Source organism: Furipterus horrens, unplaced genomic scaffold, assembly GCF_987537825.1.
Source record: "Furipterus horrens unplaced genomic scaffold, mFurHor1.1.pri manual_scaffold_3, whole genome shotgun sequence".
Lineage (NCBI taxonomy): Eukaryota > Metazoa > Chordata > Mammalia > Chiroptera > Furipteridae > Furipterus > Furipterus horrens.
Window position 1 is genome coordinate 13,320,188 of NW_028327173.1, and position 12,198 is coordinate 13,332,385.

At 59.2% G+C, this 12,198-nt stretch overlaps 1 protein-coding gene across 1 annotated transcript in view; it reads right to left on the reverse strand.

The window, feature by feature from the left end:
• Positions 1-12,198, reverse strand: part of HSPG2 (heparan sulfate proteoglycan 2) — a 96,061-nt gene that overhangs the window by 6,106 nt on the left and 77,757 nt on the right. Inside the window, exons 69-91 of the mRNA XM_090268743.1 lie at positions 11,549-11,700; positions 10,836-10,977; positions 10,360-10,511; positions 9,829-9,970; positions 9,588-9,728; positions 9,125-9,259; positions 8,705-8,886; positions 8,074-8,269; positions 7,637-7,816; positions 7,060-7,320; positions 5,756-5,960; positions 5,157-5,254; positions 4,490-4,756; positions 3,624-3,733; positions 3,278-3,425; positions 3,077-3,193; positions 2,663-2,680; positions 2,313-2,424; positions 1,459-1,603; positions 1,274-1,373; positions 1,030-1,139; positions 823-931; positions 146-244 (exon numbers count right to left, since the gene is read on the reverse strand). Of these exons, the coding sequence (XP_090124869.1) occupies positions 146-244; positions 823-931; positions 1,030-1,139; positions 1,274-1,373; positions 1,459-1,603; positions 2,313-2,424; positions 2,663-2,680; positions 3,077-3,193; positions 3,278-3,425; positions 3,624-3,733; positions 4,490-4,756; positions 5,157-5,254; positions 5,756-5,960; positions 7,060-7,320; positions 7,637-7,816; positions 8,074-8,269; positions 8,705-8,886; positions 9,125-9,259; positions 9,588-9,728; positions 9,829-9,970; positions 10,360-10,511; positions 10,836-10,977; positions 11,549-11,700 (3,321 nt within the window). The remainder of the gene's footprint in view (positions 1-145; positions 245-822; positions 932-1,029; positions 1,140-1,273; positions 1,374-1,458; positions 1,604-2,312; positions 2,425-2,662; positions 2,681-3,076; positions 3,194-3,277; positions 3,426-3,623; positions 3,734-4,489; positions 4,757-5,156; positions 5,255-5,755; positions 5,961-7,059; positions 7,321-7,636; positions 7,817-8,073; positions 8,270-8,704; positions 8,887-9,124; positions 9,260-9,587; positions 9,729-9,828; positions 9,971-10,359; positions 10,512-10,835; positions 10,978-11,548; positions 11,701-12,198) is intronic.

A 12,198-nucleotide genomic window follows, 5' to 3' on the forward strand; every position in this document is an offset into this window, starting at 1 on the left:
GGGATTCAGACTGGGCAGAAGCGTGGCCAGTGACTTCGAGGCTAATTTTACCATCCTTGGACCCACTGTGGCCTCAGAGGGCCCCTGCCCGGCTTCCCCCACTCTTACTGGGACCCCTGGGGGTCTCAGTCTGGGCTCTACTCACCTTCCTCACACCTCATCCCTGAGCGGCCCAGGTGGCAGCGGCAGGTGTAACCTCGGCCATCGGGCCGGTTCACACAGGTAGCGTCCGGTCCACAGGCCTCTGGGGGGACACACAGGCCACAAGAAGGACACTGAGGTGACCCGAGGGAGGGTGGGGGTCCTGATGCCAAAGCCCTACTTATTGTACCCCAGGGGCCTTGGCTCTCCAGCATTTGGCCAGACTGAGGAGGGGGAATGGATTAGAGCAACGGGGGTCTAGAGGAGGCCGGGCAGGGGGAGAGCAACGGGGAAGTACGTGAGTGATTCTGTGTGTTTGCCGTGTTCCTGACAGACTGTGCCTGGACAACTGTATGGGGGTGACGAGTGCCTGGGTGGCAGGTAATGGGGCAAGGGCCTCGGTAATAGATGGGAGGGTGGCAGTTACCTGGGTTGCACTGTGAGTGGGGGGGTGAGTACCTGGGCATCAGTTTGGGGGTACGTTTCTGGGCAGCAGAGATGGGAGGCAGACTGAGTATTAGGGTGGCAGTGATGACAGCCAGCATCTACGAGGACTGGTCAGTACTTGGGTAAGAGTGGCAGCGTGTGGTAAGTACAGTCAGCAGGTGGGCTACGAGTGGATATGAAGGGGCACAGGCAAGCACCCAGGGGTGCAAGTGATCAGGAGGAGTGGATACGCACCTGGGTGGCAGTGCAGGGCCTGGGAGTGCTCACAGCGGCTTCCGGTGAAGCCGGCCTGGCAGATGCACACGTAGCTGCTGCTCTCCGAATCCTGGCACCAGCCCCCGTTCTGTAAGGCAGCCCCCAGAAGTCAGGCCGAGAACACTCTGACCCTCCCCCACTCCCCACAGGGCCCTGCCACAGGCGGCATGGGGGGTGGGGGGTTACCTGACAAGGCTGGTCCCGACAGGTGGGGCAGTGGGAGATGCCATGCGCTGTGAGGTTGAGGTCGTGGAAGACAATCTCCTCACCCTGGATTCGTAGCTCCCGAACACAGCCTGGGGGGTGGGCAGGTGGGTGAGTGAGGGCGGGGGTGCTGGGAGGCTGGCCCAATCCCAGCCATGTCCTCTCATGGGTTCTGCCAGCCAGCCAGTAAGGCTTGGTCAGGGCTGGAGAAGGGGTGGGGGCTCACCTACAAAGCCACCGCTCTGCCCTGCTTTGGGGATGGCGCCGTAGTCGGGGTAGCCACCCAGGTAGAGCTCCTCATTCAGGTCCAGGCCCTGGAACTTGCCCTGGGGAGTGGAACGGTCAGAAATGGCAGGTAGGCTGGGCGGGGGTGGGGAAGGGGCTAGGAACAGGGGGTGGGTTGGGTCTCACCTGGGAGGTCCCGTTGACTGGGGCCAGGCCGCCCACCACCAGGGACCCCTGGGTGAGGCTGCGCAGCAGGGTCACGGAGTGAAACTGGCCCAGCGTGAGCGGTGTGGGGTGGCGGATGGTGGCCATGCCTGAGCCTGCGTCAAACCTGCTCCGTGGGGCAGGGCCAGGGCAGGAGAGAGAATGTTTGTAAGGAGGGCCCAGCCTGGGCAAAGGTGACATCACCGTTCCCTACAGTCCTGCTCCAGTTTCTGTCCCTGCTTTGTCCTCCTACCCCACGACCTGCCCCCAGCTCGCCCCATCCCTGGGCCTTCTCTAGCTCCTCTCTCCTCCCCATACCCCTGTCCTGGGAGCGCCTCCAGAGCAGCCTCCGGGGTTCTAACTGCCCCTGGTCCCGGGGCCCTGCAGCCTCACGGTTCCTCTGAGCCCGGCCTCCTCTGAGATCACCTCGTTTCTTTCCTCTTTGTTCATGGCTCGTGTTCCCCAACTAGGACGCACACTCCCACAGTGGCCAGGACTTGACTGCTTTGTTTATCCTGTATCAGTGCCTGGCACATAGCAAGCGTTCAGCTCAACGACGGAATGAGTCCGGGACTGCAGCGGTCTCACTTCCCAAGGACGCACTGAGCACCACTCAGTATTCCTGTGCAGGTCGCAGGCTGCCTCCTTCTCCTCCACTGGCTGGCACACTGTGCCTACTCCCGCCGGCTGAGCGGCACCGATGGTAATGGCCACGTGGCCTTCCTCCAGGACCTCCATGTGCAACTCAGCCCAGGGTGGTGTGCGTCGGACTAAAGCCCCGAAGTCTAGCCCCCTGGCCCTCTGCCCCCTGTAAACATGGAGGGCAAGGGTCTCACCGGAACTCGGGCCTTCCACCCACGAGGCCAAAGGAGATGAAGTCGGGCAGCCTGTTGGCTAGGCTGGCGCGGCTGCCTGGGGTCCGCTTCTGCCCGTTATACAGCAGCATCCCTGGGTGGGCACAGCTGTGTAAGGGTCTCCCAGCCAACTGTCTTCCCAGCCCAAGAACGAATCGCCCACGCTTGTGAGCCCTCCACTCTAACAGCTGTCCCTCCCTCTGGCACACGCCGCGCCACCTCAGGACGGTGCCCTAGATAGAAGGCCTTGTCGACGGCTCCTAGAGAGACCGAATTTGCTTCACTCACACTGTGGGGTCTACCTGAACGAGGTGATGGAGGCAGACACTCACCCGAGTAGAGAAGGAGGCCTGCACAGTGAAAGTCAGAGACCCGCAAGAGGTGGGAGGAGACAGATGAGAGAGAGAGAGAGAGAGAGAGAGGAGGAAAGAGTGAGAGGTGGGAGAAGGAGGAGGGAAGAAGGAGCAGAGATAAGACTGGGAAGGTGGGACAGGAGGCTTGGGTGTTGCTGCACCAATGGCAGAGGGACCACAGGGCGGCTCAGCTGGGAGATGTCACAGAGGCGGGGGTGGAGAAGAGAGGAGGCGTGAAAGAGGGCCTAGAGGGGCAGGCCTGGGGGCTCCGGGACAGGGAGGGATGAGGGAGGTGAAGAGGACTTGGGACTTGCAGGGCTCATACCAGGATGGCAGTTACACCAGGAGATTCCCTACCCCAGTCCCCCCCAAATCAGCTTCTCGCCTGCTCACCATCAGCTGAGTCAGGCCGGAAGGTGATCTTGATCTCAAACTTCCTGTAAGCATCTTTGATGGTGGGCAGTGGCAGGAAGGAGCGGGGGGTCTGCGTGAAGTAGGGCACCACCCGCTCTGTCGGCAGAGAACACAGAGATGATGCCCACCACTCAGCGGGCAGGGCACTGCCAATCCCGAGGGTCGGAGGAATTGTCTTACCTGGCACCTGCAGATTGGCAAAGGCTTTGACCTTGCCCTGGCGGTTAGTGGCAGTGCAGACATAGGTGCCTGCGTCCTGGGGTCGGACCGAGGGCAGCATCAGCATGTTGTTCTCCACACGGCTGTCAGGCGGCAGATTCCCATCCAGCTGCAAACACACCCACACTTTGGACCCTGGTCTGGGCCTGCACCTCGATAGGGCCTGTCTCCCGCGTCTGTCCCAGGTCCACCCTCAGTCCCTGAGCACTCTGTGCCAAGCCTGGTCCAGGTCGTAGGGGCACTGAGATGGTGAAGACCTGGTCGCTGACCCTCAGGCATGCCCACTGGTCCCCTGCCGGGCATTTACCTTGCTCCAGGTGATGTCAGGAGTGGGGTAGCCGGAGGCCATGCAGGGGAAGACAGCTGCAGAACCAGCAGGCACACGGACCTCTGGGGGTGTTGAGATCTGGGGCAGAGCTAAGAGGGAGGAAAGGGACAGAGTCCATCAACCTTATGACAGGCACCCTTTGTGAGCCCAGCCTACACCTGCCTTGTTTAATCTTCACATCATCTCGTGAAGGGAAACAGTCTGCCCTCCTTTCACAGATGAGGAAACTGTGGCTTAGAGGGAAAAATGTATGTTGATTCCTGGTTGCAAAGGTGGAACGGGGCAGTCAGGGATCAGGGACAGGTCCATTTGACTCCGCGACCCAGACTCTTTGATACACCTGGGCGGAACATGGTGCAGCCCTTTGGGGACCTGAGAAAGGGGTACTAGGGCAGTGTGGGCCAGGAAGTTAAGCGGCAAGGCATAGGGTTTGGGGTGCAGAGGAATTCCCTCTGAAGAAAGCACAGATTTCTGCCTACCCTGCATCCACTGCCCCTGCTTTCCTCTCTGTTATGTCTGTTTGGTGTTTACGTATCTCTGCCCTCAGACTGGGCTGTAGGTCTCCCTCATAATGGCAGGTGCTTCCGTAGGGAGGAACTACATATCCGGTTTCCTCTTGATGCCCCTTGGTGTAGCCTTTTCCTGCAAGTTCCAGCCTGCCCCAGAGGAACCCTCACTCTTATCCCCTGCTGCCCCCACTAGCTATGACATCTGCCCCTTAAATACACAAAACGGAACATGCTCAAGAGAGTGGAAAGGATATAAAGCAGGAAGGGCAGGAGACAGCAGCACAAGAAGCCCCTGGCATGCTCCCGACCCCCGCAGAGGTCCCTGTCGGCCTTCACCTTGCACGAGCAGCAGCACGTGGGACTGGGTGGTGCCGGCGGCATTGGTAGCAGTGCAGCGGTACTGTCCAGCGTCGGCCAGCTCCACGTGGGCGATCCTGACAATGCCTCCGTTCTGCACGATGCCAGGCCGCAGGCGGCCTCCAACTTTGCTCCACGTCACTTGAGGCTTGGGGTCCCCCAGGGCCAGGCACTCAAACTCCACAGCGTGGCCGACCACCACGGTCTGCACGGAGGTCCGGATGTTGATGAGCACCGAGGGCAGGGCTTGGGGAGGAGGAGGCAAAGGCAGCGAGCGTGAGGCCAGGCCCCAGGGTCCAGGGAAAGGTGAGCGCCGGAGCCCTAGGCATTCATTCGTTTCTTCTTCTCTCTTTTGTGCGCTCATGCACGAACACACTTGTTTGCTCTTCTGTTTATTCCTTTACTCACTTGTGTACCCACAGCCCTTCTTCTTTGGGTTGTCCCAGCACCCACTCACTCCACCCATCTCCCTTCTTCCTCCTTCCCTTGCAATACTTGTCAAGCCCCCTTATTCTATGCTAGACACAAGCAAGCTACAATCGGATCATTCTCTCTATTCATAAACAAGCATTTCCTGGGAAACATGGTCCCTGTGCCCCTCATCTCTGTCCCCTGCTCTCAGCAGAGGCCTGAGCCACCATCTCACCTTGGACAATTAGCTGGGCACTGGCCTGGGCCTGTCCCCATGGTCCATGAGCCTGGCAAACGTACGTCCCTTGGCAGCTCTGGTCCAAGTTCTGGATTCTGTAAAGGAAAAACAAGTCATCAGTGAATAAAAACAATTGATGAGAATGCTTTGCAATTGCATGGGGAGTTCAAAGCTGTCCGAAATCCTTCTAGTCTCCCAGTAACCATGTGGGGTAGGTAGGCTGGCAGGCAGGGTGGGCGTCACCACACTCACAGACTAACAGCTTATGGTCTAGAGCTCAAGCTAAAAATGATCAAGTAGCGGAGCTGAGATCTGGACCGTGTGCATATATCTGACCTCAGAGCCTGTTCTCTTTCCTCTATACACTAATACGAACATGGGCCACTATTAACTAAGCACTGTGTTAAGTGCTTTCGATAATTTCACTTTGATCTCATATAACCCACTGTACAGCTGAGAACACTGAGGCTCAGAGAGTGAAGTGACTTTCCCAAGGACCTTGTTTCATGCAGAGCCCCAGAGGGCAGGTATTCGAACAGCGCACTGTACGCCTTGGGCTGGGGTGCCCAAGTTATCTTGCCCCCATCCCCACTCACCGGAGCACCCCATCCTGCACACTGTGGCCAGGAGGCAGCTGACCCCCTTCCTTGAACCAACGGAGCTGGGTGCCTGGGTCATTAGGCACGGCACAGTGGAACTCCACGCTGGCCCCCGTGCTCTTGGTCTCCTGCTGAGGTGTGACCTGAACGGTGGGTGTGGATCCTGCGGGGATGGCGGTGGCGGGGAGAGAGCCAGGGGGGCCTGTGGGGACATGTACGAGGCTCTGCATGGATGCCCGTGTGTGTGTGATCCCTGACACCTCCCCAGGACCCAGGAAGCCCCCATCGTAACGTTCAAGGAATGACATTCTCCTGGTAGCGTCTCTGACCAGAGAGAAAAGACTTTTCATTGGCAAATTCATTCACTTGCTTACTCATAGTCATTCAGTCAACACATGTAAGAGCACGTGGGGCACTGGGCTCTGCTTCCGCAGACTCTTGTCTAACAGCAGAGGATCTACGGTCATGGTGAAGGCACTTACATGTCCTCCTGCAGGGGACAGGTGGCAGGGAGGGTGTGTGCAGATTCATATCATCAGCATTTACTAAGTGCCTACTGCGTGCCAGGGGCTTTACATACGTGTACCTTTCTAAGTCAGTCTATGTACTGGCATGGTTGTCTCCCCTTTAGAGATGAAGAAACTGAGGTGTGAGGTGACTCGGCCACGTCTTACAACCATCAAGGGACAGGACTATGCCTGAACCCAGGCTTGTGGTAGCCCAGGCTCTTGACCAATGGGCTACATGCTTTCCCACTCCTAGACTTTGGGGCCCCATCGCACATGTTTAGTTCTGTGTAATTGACAGAGGAGACCATGGAGATGCTGGATTCTTTGGAAATCCACAAAAACCCTGGGAATGCTGGGGGCAGGTGCTGCCCTGCCACACACCCATTGTCATCACTGTCCAGCGTTTTCCGAGGCCCCTCTGGGTCCTGTGGGGAACAAGCCTGGGGCTGCTGAGGCGACTGGGTCCAGGCCCTGCCCTGAGCATCCTTAGTCTGGCAGGTGAAGAAGGCTGGAGTACTTATGTGAACGGCCTTTGGCAGTGTGAGGTCAATGCCAAGGGAAAGATGCAGCCATGAGAACTAGAGGTGCTAAGAACTTGGTGATGGGGGTCTTTCTGGAGGAGGCAGGCCTGCTTCAAGCCTTGGAGAACTGGGTGAAAAGGATTTCCGGGCAGCAGGAGGGAGGGAGGTCTTTGTGCCTTGAGTGGGGGTCCCCAGATGCCAGTTGTTGGGTAAGTAAAGGGCCTGGAGGAAAGCTGACCCCCTTTGGCCCAGCCTGAGTTAGGCTGCTCACCTTGAACAAGCACCAGGGCGAAGGCCTCAGCTGAGCCCACCCTGTTGGTGACCTGACAGCGGTAGCGACCTGAGTCCTCAGGGGCCGCAGACTCAAAGTGGAGTATCTCGTTCCTGGATGTCACCCTCCCAGGGAGGCCACCACCCACACGGCTCCACTGGAAGGTGAGTGGGGGTGTCCCATGAGCCAGGCACTGGAGCTCCACCGTCTCCCCTGTCCTCACCGAAGCATGCTCTGGGACTGTGGTGGCATACGGAGGGCCTGGGAAAGGGGACAGAGAGGTGGGAGGTGGGGGTCAGGGGATGGGGGGGGGAGAACAGAGATCAGGATGGGAGCAGGACACTTGCCAAAGGACCAAGGAAACTGAATGGCGAGGCCCAAAGACTGGGGATGAGGAATCAAAGGTCCCAGGAGGGAGTGTGGGTTTTAGGCTGGGGCGGGCTCTGGGGGCCTGAGGTGCACGGGACTCTCCAGGTGGGGTTCCTGGGGTTCTGTTCGGGGTGTAGCCTGGTAGGGTGGCTCAGACCTCCATGCAGTACAGACAGTGTGGAACAAGGAGGGCAGATAAGCGCCTTACTCTCCACATGCAGGACGATGGTGGCCTCAGCATGTCCGACAGGGCTAGTGGCATTGCAGATGTACTGGCCCGAGTCCTGCTGGGCTACCCGGGGGATGATCAGTGCATCACCTTCCAGCTTGTGCTGCCAGGGCAGTGGGGAGCGCAGCTTAGACCAGTGGATGGTGGGCGTGGGGCTGCCTGTGAAGTGGAGTAGAAGGTGGCAGAGGTCGCTGGGCTGCCTCGGAGACCAGCTGGGAGTAAGGGTGGTGAGGGAGGGACCTGGATGATCTTGCCCCTTTGTAGGGGGCACTAGTGGGCACCTCAGGCATCACTGGGACATGCAGCAGCAAAGCCCCCTCCCCAGGCGTGACACCATCTTCAGATTTCCTGCATCTAAAGTCCAAGCGCCAGGGCACCACTGCTCCGTCTGCCGGTGTGCCAGCCCCTGTCCACACCTGTGGCTGAGCAGCGCAGGGTGGCCGTGTGTCCAGCTTCCACAGTCAACTCAACTTCTTCAACCTGGACCTGCGGGGCCCCTGGGATCACGCTGCCCGTGTCCACAATCACCTCCACCCGCTTCTGTGCCGCGCCCAATGCATTCTGAGCGAGGCATACATAGGTACCCGCATCTGATGGTTTAGCTGAGGCAATCTGGAAGAAAGCAAGAGGGCAGATTATGAGGGTGCTGAAGGGGAACCCTGGCCTCAGTCCCCAGCTCTGCCTTGGCGTTACCTCTTTCCTCTACACTTCCTTTTGTTTTTATTTGACTGGCTGCTTGAGAGCTAACACGCAAGACACCCCATTAGTCCATCCACCCACTCACCCAGCAAACCGCCCACCTATCCATCCATATACTCACCCATCCACCCCCTCCCTACCCACCACCCATTCTTTCTTCCTCCCCTTCTTCCACCTTCCTCTTCCCACCCACCTTCCAATCTACCCACCGTCCACCTGTCCTGTTCTTCCCTTTCTCTCTCCATCCATTCATCACCCATTTGCCCATCCAACATTCTTTCCTCCAAGCATCTGCTCAAGGATGGGCCCTGACTGGGCCGAAGACCCAGAGGGGAAGCCACACCTCACCTGTAGCATTGTGTGGCTGTCCACGAACCCAAACACCTGCTGTTCCAAGTTGGTGGGGGTGCCGATCCGGGTCCAGCGGGCAGAAGAGCGGGGCTCCCCAGCGCTGACACATTCCAGGGTGATGGGCTTTCCCGCTTTCACCCGCACGGGGCCCTCGGGGAGCACAGACACTGTAGGGGGCCCTGCCCAGAGGAATGACACAGCTGATACCTACGCAGGGCTCTGCCGGTCATGTTCCTGTCATGACCCCCTTCTCAGTGACTACTGGGTGGGTACTTGTCTCCCCACCACACCAACGTGGAAACCGCGGTTCAGAGAGGAAGAATGCCCATGAGGGACGCAGTGGCAGAGGCAGGGTTCTGAGCCTGGGATCGGGGCTGGAAACAGGAAGGCAGAGCCCTCGGAACCGATGTCCCTCACCGTGTACACTGAGGCTCACAACACTCTGCGCCACGCCGTAGACATTTGAGGCCACGCAGCGGTAGGCACCGTGGTTGCTGGGCCGGGCGCCGACAATGGTGATGATGGAGCCGTTGGGGCTGATGTGGACGTTGTCTGTGGGCATCGGGGAAGGGATGGTCAGGGAGGCTGTCTTCATGCCTTGGTGCTGCCAGGAGGTATACCTCTGCCCCACACCCCTGACCCCTCCAGCCTCAGTGTCTAGCTCACAGGGTCACGGATGGCAGACGAAAGAGTCCTTGCAGACTCCTGGACCCAGTCCCCTGACCATCCAGATGGGGACACTGAGGCCCCAGAGAGGAAGGGCCATACCTGGAGCCACACAGTGAGTTTGGTGCCACCCTCAGCCTCTACCCACCCGCAGTGGTGACCACTATGCATCTGCACCTTCCTCCAGCCCCAGCCACCCACCCCACCCACTCACCCTCCAGCTCTTGGTTCCGAGTCTTCCACTCCAGGCTGATGGGGGCTGCCCCGTCATGGATGAGGCACTTGAAGCTGGCATCTTGGCCCTGCTGCACGGTGCTGCTGGGCGGGTCGATGGAGATGACGGGGCTACTGAGGCCTGGGGGGCGAGGGGCGCAGAGGGCTGGGTTGGCTCAGTCCCCTGCCTCAGCTCCAGAGTCTCCCCTCCTTCCCCTGCCAGCGGCACCTGCCACACTCACGGTAGGAGGAGCCCGCACTGGGTGGGACAGTGACCGTGAAGGAGGCCTCCTGCTCAGGGCCCGTGCCGCCAGTTACACGGCACACGTACTCGCCAGAGTCAGCGGGGGAGACTTGGTGGATCCGTAGCTGAGAGCCGTGGGTCTGTCGGAGTGAGGACAGGACAGCCATCAGGCTGAAGCACTTGGACAGGGCAAGTCCCCAGGCTCGGCTCTGCCAGCCAGGGCCCGAGTTCTCTCTTGGGTCTCTGGAGCTCAGGGCTCCAGCTGACGCAGATGAGCTTCATTCACAGAATCCTACACGTCTACGCCACCCACTTTGCAGGGGCGGAGCCTGGCTCAGGAAACAGTCCAGCAGCACAGCCGGGAGAAAAACCAGGTATCGCAACTCCCAGGCTGGTGAACTCCTCCCCCCAAAAGTATTTCCCTCCTTGGGGCCCAAGGCAGGCCGGGGTCTGCATGATGTTTGGGGTACAGAAGGCAACTGCAGGTCAAACCCTGTCTACCTGGAGCCACCCTACCCTGCCCCCGTACCTGGTGCTGGGTGGGAAGGCTGCCCCCACGCTTGTACCATGTGACCGGGGCATGGGCCTGCCCAGGAACCACACAGTTCAGGTCCAGGGTCTGTCCTTCGGCCACGTGGGAAGAGGAGGCCTCAATGTAGATGGGCTGGGCCAGTCCTGGGGCTGTGGGCACAATGGGTGGGTGAGAAAGGCAAGGCTCCCAGAAGTGAAGGCAGGAGTCTAAGGTGGGGGCAGAGAATGCCAATGGGTCCTCCTGAGGTGCAGTGGCTTGATAGTGACTAACATGGCTGAGCACCACTGACCTAAGGACCTCCATTCCCTGGGGGCCAAGATGCCGCGGTGAGACCCAGAGCTAGACCCTGGTCGTTGGGGGAGCAGCTGGAGGACCTCTGTGGAGCTGAGAGCCAGGGCCCCACTGGGAGAGCAGGGAGGAGCAAGGCCAGAAAGGCACCACCCCCAGCACTGCCCACTGCTCCCATCACTCACCAGGAATGGGGCCTGGATTGGAGGCCTCAATTGTGACCAGGACAGAAGCCTCCAGGGTGCCTGAGCTGCTGGTCACTTGACATGAGTACTCGCCAGAGTCAGCAGGGGACACCCGGTTCAACCTCAGCAAGGGGCCGTGGACCTGGCCAAGGTTGGGGTGAGAGAGAGGAGAGAGAGCTGGGGGCCAGTGGCCAAGACCTTCAGATGCCCAAGCCCTCTGGAACCTGTACCCCAGGACTGTCATGTACAGTTATGTAGGCTGCATCGTGTCAAAGGCAACCCCTTTGACATCAGACATGGTGGAATATGTTTATTATGACATTTCTCCTGGTAAGAGGAAATCTGGTCTTGAATAAGAGCCTTCTTCTTTTAATTGCCACCAAGTTGCTGGGGGGCCAGGAGTGGCCCTGCTGTAACCAGCCTGTTCTTGACCTCCTGGTTCCCAGTGACCTTTCATGGTGGGAGGACTAAGTGGACACCTCAAGGATCACTGGGAGATGCCGCAGCAGAGCCCCCTCCCCAGGCGTGACACCATCTTCAGATTTCCTGCATCTCAAGTTTAAGCCCCAGGGCACCACTGCTCTGCCTGCCTGTGTGCCAGCCCCTGTCCACACCTGGGGCCACCTTCCCTCTGGGGCTGGATTCCGACAGGACTGCCTGGGCAGGCGGTGGGGTGTGGAGTGCCCACATCCTGCTTTCTCCAACCCCCTTACCTGGTGCAGAGCAGGAAGGCTGCCCCCGCGCCTGTGCCACGTGACTTGGGCATGGGCATGCCCAGGCACCACGCAGTTCAGATCCAGGGTCTGCCCTTCGGCCACGTGGGAGGAGGATGTCTCGATTCGGATGGGCGGGGTTCTGCCTGGGACTGGGGCACAGGAAGAGGTCAGTGATCTGGGACCTCCACCCTTGTGCCCTCAGCTCCCATACTGGGTACCCAGATGTTCAGACTAGAGAGCATGAGGTGGGGGTGGCCTTGATTCCCCCTTTCCCATTCTCCTAAAGCCAGGAGCAGCGGGCTAGCCTGAGAGGTAAAGGTGCCCAGCCCCACCTGGGACATTGGTCCTACTCTCTCCCCCTGTGTTCCAAGCACCACTGGCGGCCAGGGCTCAGGGCCAGGCACCTCGACACAGATCACTGATGCTTCCTAAACTTGAGTAGTGTGTGGCTAAGACCCCAGACTCTGGGGCCCGACTGCCTGGGTTCAAAACCCAGCTCTGCTATTTATTGGCTCTGTGACCTTTGGAAAGGTACTTCACCTCTCTGTGTCTCAGTTTCCCCATCTGCAAAATGGAGAGAACAATCTACCTACCTCCAAACATTGTTGTCAGGATGAAATGAGTTAATATGTGTAAATGTAACACAT